The sequence below is a fragment of the Lampris incognitus genome, chromosome 20, assembly GCF_029633865.1.
Source record: "Lampris incognitus isolate fLamInc1 chromosome 20, fLamInc1.hap2, whole genome shotgun sequence".
Lineage (NCBI taxonomy): Eukaryota > Metazoa > Chordata > Actinopteri > Lampriformes > Lampridae > Lampris > Lampris incognitus.
The window spans coordinates 6,017,737-6,032,412 of NC_079230.1; the positions used below are offsets into that span (position 1 = coordinate 6,017,737).

General features: G+C 48.9%; 3 protein-coding genes, 1 long non-coding RNA gene and 1 pseudogene across 4 annotated transcripts in view; 2 read left to right on the top strand and 3 right to left on the bottom strand.

Annotated features, from left to right (window-relative positions):
* Positions 1–1,086, bottom strand: part of intu (inturned planar cell polarity protein) — a 31,823-nt gene extending 30,737 nt beyond the window's left edge. The window contains exons 1-3 of the mRNA XM_056300836.1: positions 1,048–1,086; positions 276–395; positions 36–103 (exon numbers count right to left, since the gene is read on the bottom strand). Of these exons, the coding sequence (XP_056156811.1) occupies positions 36–103; positions 276–395; positions 1,048–1,086 (227 nt within the window). The remainder of the gene's footprint in view (positions 1–35; positions 104–275; positions 396–1,047) is intronic.
* Positions 1–14,676, top strand: part of LOC130130775 (equilibrative nucleoside transporter 2-like) — a 331,770-nt gene that overhangs the window by 253,031 nt on the left and 64,063 nt on the right. The window lies entirely within an intron of this gene.
* Positions 1–14,676, top strand: part of rela (v-rel avian reticuloendotheliosis viral oncogene homolog A) — a 238,703-nt gene that overhangs the window by 108,324 nt on the left and 115,703 nt on the right. The window lies entirely within an intron of this gene.
* Positions 3,090–3,283, bottom strand: LOC130131203 (small nucleolar RNA U3; annotated as a pseudogene).
* Positions 6,888–14,676, bottom strand: part of LOC130130788 (uncharacterized) — a 30,063-nt gene continuing 22,274 nt past the window's right edge. Inside the window, exons 2-3 of the long non-coding RNA XR_008812186.1 lie at positions 9,048–9,239; positions 6,888–7,057 (exon numbers count right to left, since the gene is read on the bottom strand). This is a non-coding gene — a long non-coding RNA (uncharacterized LOC130130788). The remainder of the gene's footprint in view (positions 7,058–9,047; positions 9,240–14,676) is intronic.

A 14,676-nucleotide genomic window follows, 5' to 3' on the forward strand; every position in this document is an offset into this window, starting at 1 on the left:
AAGAGCCAGCACAACCTGGTATTCAGCGCCCTTACTCTGAACGGCCGCCGCCGCTGCCGCCGCAACTTGATGTAGATCCGCTACCGCCGCCGCCGCCGTCGCCGTCGTCTTCCTCCTCCTCCTCATTCTGAGACCCGCGAGAAACGGGAGTCTCAGTGCCGCCGAGCGACTCCGCGGATGCCATTTTGTCTCACCGCGCCATTAGTGAATTTACACGACCCCCCTCCCTCCCTCCCCACTTTAAGCTACCGGAGAAGTTTTCACGGAGACGTTACCGGACGACGCTCTCCCGTCGCGCTGGCCGCATCCGGGTTCTCTCCAACGGCGCCACGTGACGAGTATTCGCAGCGCGGTTGGCGGGCGGCGCCGTTGCCCCTGACAACGCGGAAGCGTTTCTGAGCGGAACGCGTAAGGGGGGAGGGCGGCAACACATGCGCGATGGTTTAACGCCGGTGAATGACGCAGGAAAACAACGCCGGGGTATTTGTTTTTTTGGTAGGTTTCGGCGACCGCGTTAAATGACGTCGGTGGCGGCAGAGGTACCGACAACAACGCGTCAGCAGCCACCGGCTTAGATTGCTCAAAGGCGGCATTGCGTCGCAGAACCCGCAGAACCCTCCGGTCTTCCGCGGATCGCGGTATTGTTTGCCTTTGGTATGCGCTTTCTTGCCCCCCCCTCCCCTCCTGTACCCCCTAAAAGAATGAACTCCACCAGCTCTTTAAATCCCCTCCGGCATGCAGCCAACTTCAGACAAAGTGCCTCCAAGTCTTGAAATAGTGGCATGTAGTGTTTTTAACAGTACAAACATCAAGTGTGCAGATAAAGCATATTGCGATTTTCTGACTTGCGGTTTTCTTTAATTGTACTGACCTGTAAAGGAGAACACTGCGAATCGAGTCGAAATCCTCTAAATTCTTAGAGAATGCCCCTCCATCTATGGAAATGCTGAACATTGTCTGCATGTCATGGTTCCGACGGACGGGGCTGCGTCGGCGAAGGGTGCGCGAGCTGACGTGTTCTCCGGCGCCGCGGTTTCACCTCCTCACCTTCGCCGAGTCCGAGAGACGACGGACGGAGTCGCGCATGAGCCCACCGCCTTTGGCTGCGTGTGTCTCGCCGAACGCTCCATCCCCTCCCTCACGAGCGCCGCTCGTCGTACATAACGGTCCCGAATTCCATCAGAACCGCGACGTGAACTCTCCTCCTCCCCGGTTTCCCCACGTCGGTCAGCGAGTTCGGAGAAGTTCTCCCCCCCCCACGAAGCCTCCGGAGCCGGAGTGAAGGAAACGGCGCGTGACTGGGGATTTGGGCTTCTGCGGGGCGCTCCTTCTTGGCAGGTGGGGAGAAGTCCGCCTACATCGGTGTCCCAATAAAAACCCTTCGCAGCCGTCCTGAGTGGGCTGGGCCACACTTTGCGCTTTTATCAGCACAATGCTGTTTTTTTTTCTTCCCCCCGGCTCATGCCCAAAACTGAAGCAACTGGATAATCTATACGAACAACCACATTTTCTGGTCAAATGTAAAATTCACCATACAGAAATCCAGGCTACACTTCCCTCAGTGTGACCACAGCAGCGTGGGGTTTTGCAGGTTATGTGGATCGCTGCTGTTGCCGTCGGCTATAATCACTGTGCTCCCATTGACACCACTACTATCGGTGTCGACTACTGAGCCGTTCTTCTACCTGCACATTTTATGCTCTTATGGCGATTATATGTCTGTTTATACTGCGGCAATCTACTCTGTAGCGAATTCGGGGGATAACGCAACCACAGGAACTGCCGCGGCCGGGAAGCGAACTCGTATCGCCCGCACCGCAGGAGACGTCGCTAACCGCTAGACTAAAGGGTCAGACCCGCCAGCCAGCGGCCTGCGTGTCTACTTATCCTTGCACGTTAAACTACCCCCCTCCTTCGGGAAGCGCGTCCCCGCGCTTAAGCATATCAGCTCCTTCACGCCTCAGAGCGCATACGCTTCCGATGGCCTTACGGTCGCTCCATCCCACTTCTGACATCAATATAGCGAATTCGGGGGACAACGCAACCACAGGAACTGCCGCGGCCGGTAAGCGAACCCGTATCGCCCGCTCCGCAGGAGACATCGCTAACCGCTAGACTAAAGGGTCAGACCCGCGAATCAGCGGCCATGCACGTTACGCTACCCCCCTCCTTCGGGAAGCGCGTCCATTCGCTACAGTATTTTGTTTCTCCTATTTACCACCTATGTACACATCTGATGAGGTGGATATGACACGCACTCTTGGCTATAGTAAATGTACCACTACTGCATATAGTGCTGCTAAGATATTGTAGCGAATTCGGGGGGGCACCCACAGGAACTGCCGCGGCCGGGACGCGAACCCGTATCGCCCGCACCATGGGAGGCATCTCGAGGCATCGCTAACCGATGCCTCCCGCGGTGCGGGCGATACGGGTTCGCGTCCCGGCCGCGGCAGTTCCTGTGGTTGCCCCCCGAATTCGCTACATTGGTGTCAGAAGTGAGATGGCGAGACCGTGAGGTCATCGCAAGTGCAAGTGCGTGCGCCCAGAGGCGTGAGGGAGCTGATATGCTGAAGCGCGGGGACGCGCTTCCCGAAGGAGGGGGGTAGTGTAACGTGCATGGATTAGTAGACACGTTGGTCCTTGGCTAACGGGTCGGATCCTTTAGTCGAGCGGTTAGCGATGTCTCCTGCGGTGCGGTTGATATGGGTTTGCGTCCCGGCTGCGGCAGTTCCTGTGGTTGCCCCTCCCCCCCGAATTCACTACAATATATAGCTCTAGTAAATATACCACTGCTGCTACTTCATATAGCACTATGATATTGTAGCAAATTCGGGGGGCAGTCCGGGAGTTCTTCGCCACAGCCGGGACACGAACCCGTGTCTCCCACACCGCAAGCGACAATGTTAACCAGTCGACTAAAGGGTTCGACCCGTTAGTCAAGCACCAACGTGTCTACTTATCCATGCACGTTACACTATGATTACTATGTAGTGAAGTTATCACGAGTACTACTGCATATACTACTGCTATGATTACAGCAACACAAGTGAACTTATTCTACCGTGACAAAGATATGTAGTATTTTTGCAACTCAGATGATCTCTTCTTCAAAAGTACCGAACGGTCCTCAGTAGAACAGGGCCCACGTATACATCGCTTCTCTGTGCTTGCTTCACGCTCAGAACGGAGCGCTGTAAATCACCATCGTGGATACCGGGATCAACAGATTGATAACACATTTCTCAAGATATACGTAAAGAAAATTGCCCCTATTAGCCCTCTCTCGACTTCAGTAGTGCATCAACCCTCTAGTAGAACCATGCGCACTGGATTCTGCCTCATGGTCGTTTCATCAGTGCCAGGGCTTACATTAGATACAGACTAATAATCACAATCACCAACACAAAGTAAGAGGTGAGTAAGGTGGTGATAAATAGCAGCATGTGGTGGATACACAGTCTAAATGTGTTTTGTAGACTTGGAGAAGGCTTACAACAGTGTACCCCGGGGCACTCTGTGGGGGGTACTGCAGGAGTATGGGGTACCGGGACAGTTGCTACAAGCCATCCAGTCCTTGTATATCCAAAGTGAGACCTGTGTCCGCGTTCTTGGCAACAAGTCAATCACGTTTTCGGGGGGTGTCAGACTCCGCCAAGGTTGTCCCTTGTCTCCAATTCTGTTTGTGATATTCATGGACGGGATCTCAAGGCGCAGCCAAGGTGAGGAGCGTGTCCGTTTCGGGAACTTCAGAATTGCATCTTTGTTCTTCGCAGATGATGTGGTTTTGTTGGCTTCATCACAACGCCACCTCTGGCGCACACTGGGGTAGTTTGCAGCCAAGTGTGAAATGGCCAGAATGAGAGTCAGCACCTCCAGGTCTGAGGCCATGGTTCTCTACCGGAAAATTGTGGACTGCTCCCTCCGGGTTGGGGATGAGTTGTTGCCTCAAGTGAAGGAGTTCAAGTATCTCGGGATCTTGTTCATGGGTGAGGGTAGGATGGAGCGGGAGGTTGACAGGTGGATTGGTGCAGCATCAGCAGTAATGTGGACGTTGTACCGGACCGTTGTGGTGAAGACAGAGCTGAGCTGGAAGGCAAAGCTCTCAATTTACCAGCCAGTCTTCCTTCCAACCCTCACCTATGGTCATGAGCTTTGGGTAGTGACCGAAAGGGTGAGATTGCGGATACAAGCGCTGAAATGAGTTTCCTCCGTAGGGTGTCTGGGCTCAGCCTCAGCAATAGGGTGAGGAGCTCGGACATCTGGAGGGAGCTCGGAGTAGAGCCGCTGCTCCTTCGCATCGAAAGGAGCCAGTTGATGTGGTTCAGGCATCTAATTAGGATGCCTCCTGGGCACCTTCCTTTGGAGGTTTTGAGAACCAGGGGTAGACCAGGGCCAGGGGTGGACCCAGAACTCGCTGGAGGGACTACATGTCCAATCTGGCCTGGGAACGCCTTGGGATCCCCCAGGAGGAGCTAGACGGTGTTACTGGGGAGAGGGACGTCTGGAGTGCCCTACTTAGCTTGCTGCCACCGCGACCCGACCCTGGAGAAGTGGCTGATGATGAGATGAGATGAGATGAGATGAGATAAATATATAAAATAGATAAAATTAGCACAACCTTAAAACATCTACAGCAGTCAAATGCATCGCAACTCAGTCAAAGAGACCTCTCTCAATCCTGAACACTTTGACCATGTCTTGAAAACAAAGTAAAGCCATCTAAAATTCAGCAGACCATATCTTTCACATGGGGGTGGGGTTCATTAACAATACCATAATTACTTTAAAAGGCCTTGATGTGACAGAAAACTTTGTGTAGAAACTAACGATATACTTGACTGTTATGAAAACGACCATTTTGTCAGGGCAAACATCATGCTTTCCACACTATGGAGCAATTATGACTTTAAACCAAACCACTAGAATGTGCTGACAGAACTTCTGCTCTCAACACCATCCACTGCTGCAGGGACAGAAGACTGTTTAGTAGCAAGTACCGTAATCTCTCTCTCTCTCTCTCTCTCTCTCTCTCTCTCTCTCTCTCTCTCTCTCTCTCTCTCTCTCTCTCTCTCTCTCTCTCTCTCTCTCTCTCTCTCTCTCTCTCTCTCTCTCTCTCTCTCTCTCTCTCTCTCTCTCTCTCTCATATACACACACACACACACATCATCATCATCATGATCATCATCATTGTAGTTACTCAAAGTGAGTATGATTGTCTTCTCCTTTTGGAAGACGCCTGTGCGTGACTTTGTTTAACGTGGGGAGACTGGTGCACAGAGAGCCACCACACGGTCCTTGACAGATCTGGGTCAGGATCCAGTGGCATTGAGTCCAAGACGACTGGGGGCCCATATCTGCTGCAGCCTTCATCTGCCTTCCCAACCGTTGTGATGCTTCCCTATAGTCAGCCATCATCTTCTGCTGGCTCCACCATTGCGGTCTTGGTTGGATTGCTCTTTGTCAGGAACCTTCCCCTTGACTTTACTGCCATGGGTGACCCTACCAGGAGCATAGCTCCAGACGGCATTTCTCGGGATCTCAGGACCACGCCAGCTTCTCCACCACGACAAGGTGACAATCCATGGAGAAGACACACACACACCTGCATGAAGCCATGGTAGTTGGTGTCATACGCTCCATAACCGCTCAGTGGCTCTTTTCTGAGCAGCATCCCGGCCCTGGACTGTTTTGAAATGATGGCGGCTCTCAGGGCCAGCTGGATGTGGAGCCTGCAAGAGACAAGCAAGATGTCCTCCTCTGCTGATGATGTATTTGTGGAGTACAGTGAGGAGTCCAGCGAGAGTGTCAAGTAGAGTTCAGCAGAGTAGAGTTCAGCAGAGTAGATTACAGTAGAGTTGATTACAGTGGAGTTCAGAAGAGAAGAACTTACATCTCTCCCACTCTGGTGATAATATATTGGTATTTCTTAATTTCCTTCAGGTCCCTCTCGGCCAGCTGGTGAGACGCCTAAACACCTACTTCAGTTGTGCAAAACTTACATTTTCAACATTAACACGACATTAGTGCAAAATATAGACAACATCAATGCAACTTTAAAGTCTGATTTCGACTGTATTCAACCTTATTATTTAAGCATAGCAGTGGCATCTCTGTAATGTGCACAATACTTGTCAGTGTTGTCTGTCTCGCCGTAGCCCGCTGTAACATACTGGCTAACTTCCGTCACCTATTGACATCAGTAGATGACAATAGAACTACAAGGCTAATTTGCTGAGATGTTAATTTTCTAACATCTGCCAATGGGAAACTCCTGCAATGCATTCTGATACATGTAGGGAATGTAGGACAGCAGGAGAAAGTCTATTTTGCTGTTAAAATACATTTACCCGAAGAGGTTTTAGTTTTAAAAGACTACATAGACCACCAACACCTACTGGACATGCAGATTATTAGCAGCAAAGTTGTCCTCTAATGCAACAATTCTGGACAGCTTCCTGTGGGGACCAACAGAAGTCTGTGGCTGTCCTGGGCGACTCCCAGAAACCAGTAATAACAGATTGGGGTTGCACTGGGTTACAAGGGGGAGGTGGCAGACATGAGAAATAGAGGGGCATTGCTGATAAAAGCTGAGCTTCACATCTGCTACTGATCCTGGAGGGTAATCTCAGGATTACACGATTAGATAAATTTATATTTATGTCTCTTCCAGCTCCTGCTGGACAGAGGCTGGTGGGACTGCTGTAAACGAGGTTTCATCAGAAATGCCTTGAAAATCCAAACTGAGCCAATGAGCAACTGAAAATACCATCCCTACAGGATTCCTTTAAGATATCCCATAAATAAGAGGATCAGACTACCACACCCAGCCTGTCACGCCCAGTCTGTAGTCTTTATTTTAAAAGATACTGGGTGATGGTAATGACCAAAGATGAAGTCTTCATTTAGTGCAATTTACCTTTTCACCATCCTCTGCAGGCAACATAACGACATGTATGCGAGAGGTCTGGTAGCCTACCTCTGCTCAGCAGGTTCTTCAGTACAGTCGTTTTATCAGAAGCTGCTGTTGTGTCTACCTGGGTAATGTCTCCATATTCTGAAACACACAGAAAACTGGATCACACGCGCCGCTCTCCAACAGGGTCAATTTCAGATGATATCTTAAAGTGAACATATCAACTTATTGGCATAATTAGAATTAATTACATAAATATGTAAGTCATAATCAATACAAACAATCGTGTAAAATGCGTTATGCCATCTTGCACAATTAGATCATCACCTACAAACAACATTAGCATGAGGAATGTGAACTAAAGAAAAACATTATCATCATCATCATCATCATCAGTACTATTATAACAGCAACAACTAGCAAGTCAATTTCCTGGATTAAAATGTGTGTTGCAGCTCAAGGTTTTGTCCATGTGATTAAAGGAGTTTAAACTGGTTTGATGAACTGAAGTGTCTTGGATGGTCACAGATTCACCAAATTTGCGTTACACTCTTTACAGTTTTATTACCCAACACATTTAAATGTGATCCTCATAGAGATTACAGACACACAAAAGCCCAAACATATATTTTTTTTGTGTGTGTGTGTGTAACCGAGCATATTTCTGCCCACTGCGGGATTCGATCCGAGGGTTACTGCACCACAAGGAGACATCACTGGGGGGGAGGGGGGGTGCTAAATTAAGCTTTTGCTAAATCTGCAGTAGAACGCTGGGAACTCGCATTTATAAATTTAATCAGAATCACGGCCAACCTGTAATTATATATGAGGGTTAACCTCCAACATTGAAAAGACTTCCCCAAACTCCATTAAGCTCCATAAACTTCCGCTTCCGGTGTGGGAAGATGGCGGTGCGAGCTTACGTTTGGGGCGGCCTCACCCAGCACCGTCCATGCAGTGTCTTTGTCCATATCTGCGTCTAAGTTTGTGTCTTCGCTGGATGGCTGGGAGAGCCTGGTCTGCTGCGTCCTGTGGGCCCAGGGACCACGGCCCTGCGCCCAAAGAGGAAACACCGAGGGCGGTCTGACAGGACAAGGAAGCGGGGCAGGCTAAGCTAACTGCTAGCCCAAGCAGACCGGCAGTTCCGACGGTCATCCAGGCTGGCGTTCGTTCTCTTGGACACAGATTTTTTTTTTTTTTTGTCGTGCTTTGTTTGGAAATATGTGTTCTTAGTTTGGATATATGTGTTCTTAATTTGGATACAAGTGTTCTTAGTTTGGATATATGTGTTCTTAGTTTGGATACAAGTGTTCTTAGTTTGGATATATGTGTTCTTAGTTTGGATACAAGTGTTCTTAGTTTGGATATATGTGTTCTTAGTTTGGATATATGTGTTCTTAGTTTGGAAATATGTGTTCTTAGTTTGGATATATGTGTTCTTAGTTTGGATATATGTGTTCTTAGTTTGGATATATGTGTTCTTAATTTGGATACAAGTGTTCTTAGTTTGGATACATGTGTTCTTAGTTTGGATACATGTGATCTTAGTTTAGATATATGTGTTCTTAGTTTGGATACATGTGTTCTTAGTTAGGATATATGTGTTCTTTGTGTGGATATACGTGTTCTTAGTTTGGAAACGTGTTCTTAGTTTGGATAGATGTGTTCTTGTAGTTTTTTGAAATGTGTTTTTGTCTTTGTGTTGCACTGCTGTGGGCTGGGAGAAGCGACATTTTGTTTCATTTCATGTACGCAAGTATACATGAAGATGTACATGAAATGTGCCTGGATGATAACAAAATGATAACCAGCTCTTCAACTTTAAGTCTTCTGACAACTGTGAAAATTTGCTCAAAGCATTGCACACATTTCCAACCACTTTGTCAACATCACAACCAGTCAGTATGAGGTGCCTGCATATCAAATTGCAGCATCCTCAGCTGCCAAGCAGCCTGCCGACGCCTCGGGACTGTACCTACAGTATAAAGCCAATGCACACAGAGCAAACAAATTCTGACAAGTTTCCCATTAATTACCACATACATATTCGGTCTTAGCTAGACAAAGAACAGATGGAACATTAAACGGTCATCAAAAGTGCAGAGCTTGTCATTAAGTCACCTCTCTGTACCTGCTTCATGCTCAGGAAGAAGTACCGCAACTCATCATTGTAGGTCCATCCATCCATCCATTATCTTAACCGCTTATCCTGCTCTCAGGGTCGCGGGGATGCTGGAGCCTATCCCAGCAGTCACTGGGCGACAGGCAGGGAGACACCCTGGACAGGCCGCCAGGCCACCGCAGATCATTGTAGGTGACAGAACTGAAATTTTAGAAACAAGATTCTGATGTTCGTATCTATAGCAATTATCCCTAAAAGTATAGTCTTGACATAACCAGCGCATCAACCCTGTGCTAGATCCCGGAGCCCTGGATTCTGTATCATGGTTGTCTCACCACTGCCGGGCCTTACATTAGATACAGACTAATGATCACAGTCACCATGGCAAAGTAAGTGAATGAGAGGGAGGACAGCGGAATGGTGAGGATGCAAGGAGTAGAGGTGACGAAGGCGTATGAGTTTAAATACTTGGGTCAACTAATGGGGAGTGCAGGAGAGAGGTGAAGAAGAGAGTGCAGGCAGGGTGGAGTGGGTGGAGAAGAGCGTCAGGAGGGATTTGCGACCGAAGGGTACCAGCAAGAGTTAAAGGGAAGGTTTACAAGATGGTTGTGAGACCAGCTATGTTGTACGGTTTGGAGACAGTGGCACTGATGACAAGACAGGAGGTGGAGGTGGAGGTGGCAGAGATGAAGATGATAAGGTTTTCATTGGGAGTGATGAAGAAGGACAGGATTAGGAACGAGTATATTAGAGGGACAGCTCAGGTTGGACGGTTTGGAGACAAAGCAAGAGAGGCAAGATTGAGATGGTTTGGACATGTGTGGAGGAGAGATGCTGGGTATACTGGGAGAAGGATGCTGAATATGGAGCTGCCAGGGAAGAGGAGAAGAGGAACACCAAAGAGGAGGTTTATGGATGTGGTGAGGGAAGACATGCAGGTGGCTGGTGTGACAGAGGAAGATGCAGAGGACAGGAAGAGATGGAAACGGATGAGCCGCTGTGGCGCCCCCTAACGGGAGCAGCTGAAAGTAGTAGTAGTGACTGTAAATCAAGGCATCAACCCCGTACTAGAGTCAGGAGCCCTGGATTCTGTATCATGGTCGTTTCACCAGTGCCAGACCTTACACGAGATACAGACTGACAGTCACAATCACCATGGCAACGTAAGATCAGCCGAGCGGTGGTGATAAATAGGAGCATGTGGTGGATACACGTACGGTTAATTTACTAAATAGAAATCGATTAATTATTGACACAAATGTTCATAACCTCCTCGAAGTAGAGTTGTTTCAGCTAGTGAGCAGGTTTTGCAGGATAACCTTGCAAAATATTTTTTTCAAATTTCTTTCTTTCTTTCTTTTGCACTTGGAGCGGTTGAACACCACTGCAAGTTTCCAGAATCGCCACAGGTGTCAGGAAGTTGAACCAACAGACAATATTAAGCATTGCAACTCTGACTGCAAGTGGATGAAATCTAATTAGCGAGGGAAATAACTGAGCTCCTTCATCTGCTCAAAGTATCCTTTCCTTTTGCCTCCATATCAACCCGGGCCGTGCCTGGTGCTATACTGCCCTCTTGTGGTGCATTGAATGCTTAAATCCACTAATGGGTCCCACTAAACTGATAGCAACGCTGACAAACGACGTTTTTTAAATCAATCAATCAATCAATCAATCAATCAATCAATCAATCAATCAATCAATAAATCAACCAATCAATCAATCGATCAGTCAATCGATCAGTCAATCCGATTTTATTTGTATAGCACTTTTCATACAAACAAATGTAACACAAAGTGCTTCACACAATAAAACAATATAATCCCCCCCAATAAAAGTAAAGGCAAATTTGATAAAAGTACAGGCAAGTTTAAAACTCAGTTAGTAACATAAATAAAAGTGCCACAAACAACTGATCGATTAAAAGTAACAACAGAGCAGAATATATAAAAATAGTTAAATATATAAACACACACACACACACACACACACTATGAATTTAGCTGTAGGCTGTTTTAAAGGTAAGGTTTTTAACCTGCTTTTAAACGTGTCCAGTGTGGGGGCCTCTCTCAGGTCCTCAGGCAGGGTGTCCAGTGTGGGGGCCTCTCTCAGGTCCTCAGGCAGGGTGTCCAGTGTGGGGGCCTCTCTCAGGTCCTCGGGCAGGGTGTCCAGTGTGGGGGCCTCTCTCAGGTCCTCGGGCAGGGTGTCCAGTGTGGGGGCCTCTCTCAGGTCCTCAGGCAGGGTGTCTGGTGTGGGGGCCTCTCTCAGGTCCTCGGGCAGGGTGTCTGGTGTGGGGGCCTCTCTCAGGTCCTCAGGCAGGGTGTCCAGTGTGGGGGCCTCTCTCAGGTCCTCGGGCAGGGTGTCCAGTGTGGGGGCCTCTCTCAGGTCCTCGGGCAGGGTGTCCAGTGTGGGGGCCTCTCTCAGGTCCTCAGGCAGGGTGTCCAGTGTGGGGGCCTCTCTGAGGTCCTCAGGCAGGGTGTCCAGTGTGGGGGTGTGGAGGTGCTCCCTGAAGTGTCCTCGAGGTGACGGATGTGTGGGCAAAGGGAAGAAGGTGTTCCTGTACAAGTCCAGCTACCACCACAGGGTATTACTTACTCCTATTATGTGAATAAAATGTCACAGATGACACAGAAAATAATCCACTGCCGTCTGTTGAACTTTATTCAAACAGCATACTAAATATGTTGTGATATTGCAGGCACGTCACATCTGTGATGTGTCCAGCTGGTACACCATGGTGACGGAGGTCCTGTGCTGTGGACCGTGTCACTAAGCAGCACGAAGCGGTGAAGGTGGCACGATGGGTCGTGGCCTGGCGTGGGATCCCGCTATGCTGGCTCAAGTCAGTGGGGCTCACCAAGCCATGTTTCCTGCTGTCCTGACCAACAAGTAAGTATTCTGAACAGTTGTGCACACTTAACATGCCTTAACGCAGTAGCACCAGCTAATGTTGGCGTATTGATTATAACATTTTACAGGCGTGGTGTGGACAAGAACGTGGTGTGTCTTCTGCGAGACCGTACTGAGGGGAACGCCATGGTGAAGGTGTGGCGACAGATCCAGGAAAATCACTACGAGGAGTACCTCCATAGGAGGAGTACCTCCATCTGTACGCCACACTACTGATGACTGTGGCGCAACCCGGCAGTATAGTCTCAGCGTTAGGCCACCACACTTTCCAGGCTCCACCTCCTCCGAGGGAGCTACCCTCAGCTGGTCTGCTACGGCACGCCTTCCTGCTGGAAGAAGCACACCACCTTCAGGAGCCAGATTCTCTCCACCTTTGGCACGGTGCTTAACATGGACTCCACCAAGAAGGTGAGTACAACAAAAAGTGCAATCATGTTTTTTGGTTTTTTGGTTCGGTGTTGAATTAAACATTTATTCATATCTCGTGAACATGTTCTGTTTTACAGGTGGTGAAGAAGCGGTCTGGAGAGGGTGAGGCCACGGCCGAGTGGTTCACCAGCATAGGCGATGAGCTGTCTCAGGTGGTCTCCTTCGTCCTCACCTGCGGAGAGTCCACCGAGATGCTCAAGCCTATGTGCCACGGTGTGATGGACCGGTTCCAGCAGGCCAATCAGCCCGTGCCGAAGAGCCTCCACGTGGATCGTGGGTGTTGCCGTGAGCGAGGTGCGACGGCTATGGAGACCTTGTTCGAGCCTTGGGTGAACTTGGTGCATGGTGGTGCATCTGGACATTTTCCACTGGATCCATCGGTACATACAACACAAGGTGTGTCTGGCGCTAAAACAACACAGCACATCACCAGAAGCTCACCATAGCCACGGTGAAGCATGGTGGCGGCAGCAGCATCATGCTTTGGGGCTGCTTCTCTTCCGCCGGAACTGAGGCTTTAATCAAGGTGGAGGAATCCTGAATAACTCCACTTGCCAGTGGATGCTGGCACAAAACCTTTAGGCGCCTGCTAGAAAGATGAAGAGGGATTTCAACGGTCAAGCACGACAGCGACCCAAAGCATACATCCAACTCGACACAGGGACGGTTTCACCAAAAGCGGGTCAGCGTTCTGGGACGGCCCAGCCAGAGCCCAGACCCGAATCCAGTTGAAAATCTGAGGTGACGTGAAGAGGGCTGGGCACAGGAGATGCCCCACAAAGTGACGGATCAACAAGAGTGGGGGAAATACTGCCAACTCAAGATGTGCCAAGCTGACGGACTCTTACCCAAACACACCGAGTGCTGTCAAATGACCAAAAACCACTTCAACAAAGTATTAGTTTAGGGGCCTGCACACCTGTGCAACCAGATTACTGTACGTTTCTTGTTGTAACGATCACGGATGAATAGGCCCGCTAATAATGGGTCAGACCCTTTAGTCGACTGGTTAACGTTGTCGCCCCAAATGTAGCGGATTCAGGGGGGCAGCCCGGCCAGACCGTCACAGCCGAGACAAGAACTCGGATATTAAACATTTTCAGATGGAACATGGTTTAGAGGAACTTGGGTCAAACCCCTCTTGTTGCATCACACCAAGTCCCGTTCCAACCCAGCGAGCCTCCGGAGCAAGGTGCAGTCGTGTGGATTGACAGCGGTCGACTTCTTCTGCACAACTTGCCCCATCTCTTTGCAGACTATTTTCCCTTGTCAGGACGTACATCCTGTTTTGGGATTGATCCCAGTGAAACTCCTGGAAAACACCAAAGGATTGCATCGGTACAAAAACCAACTAGAGTCAGTGTTTCCCCCCTGAATATGTTTGGGGAGCCCAAATATATAATTGCTCGTAGCAATCCCCTCCATGAACAAGATGCAGCAAATTTGTCAGGTGTGAAGCTAGGCAGAACACAACACGGCCGCTGCGGGAGGAAGGGACGGGAGATGGAGGGGAGGTCAGGGGTCGAGGCGAGTCTCTGAATCTGACGTCCTATGGCTGAGCTGCTGTGCAAGCCCAGTTGAGTGCCTAAGGGTATTTTATAAAAGTCAAAAAACAAAACAGGGAGATCAAATGTTCAGTGTCTGGACTTGAGTTCTGTAAATAAGCCTGAGATCTACTCTGAGTGACCAGAAAAATAGAAACCCCTGCACGACGTAATGCAGCCGAGCGCAACAGCCCTGCAATAAACACCTTTGTGAAATATTCCCCTCTGTGGTCCTTTTGAGGCCACTGCTTGTGATGGTGACGTGTTACACTGCATTACATTAAAAACGTGTTTCTAGTTTCTTACTTACACGGGGAGGGAAACTGTTTTTGTAATTATTTCTTCCTTTTGAAAGTTTGTGTGCAAATACAGTTTAAAGTGCAGATTAGGGCTGGGCGGTGTCCAGAACGCGCAAAAAATATCACAACGGTATGCCTAATTTTAACAATAATACTGTAACCAGTTTGAACGAGAACAAACGCTAAATTGACGCGGTCACTGCTGTACCGTCTCCATCCACATAGTGGCGCAATTGACCCAGCGCGTCGACAGAATCGTGCCATTCATCAAAACAATGAAATGAAACAGAAAATGAATCGACCATTCCACTGAAACATGTAATGATAATCAAAATTAGCTGATCAGCGTTGAAGTCCAATTTATTGATTGGCTTCTCGATGCAGGGGCGGGGCAGCAAGACAGGAAGCACTGATACTTGAAGAAGTTCTGGTCTGAAGTTGTCCATACCATACCCA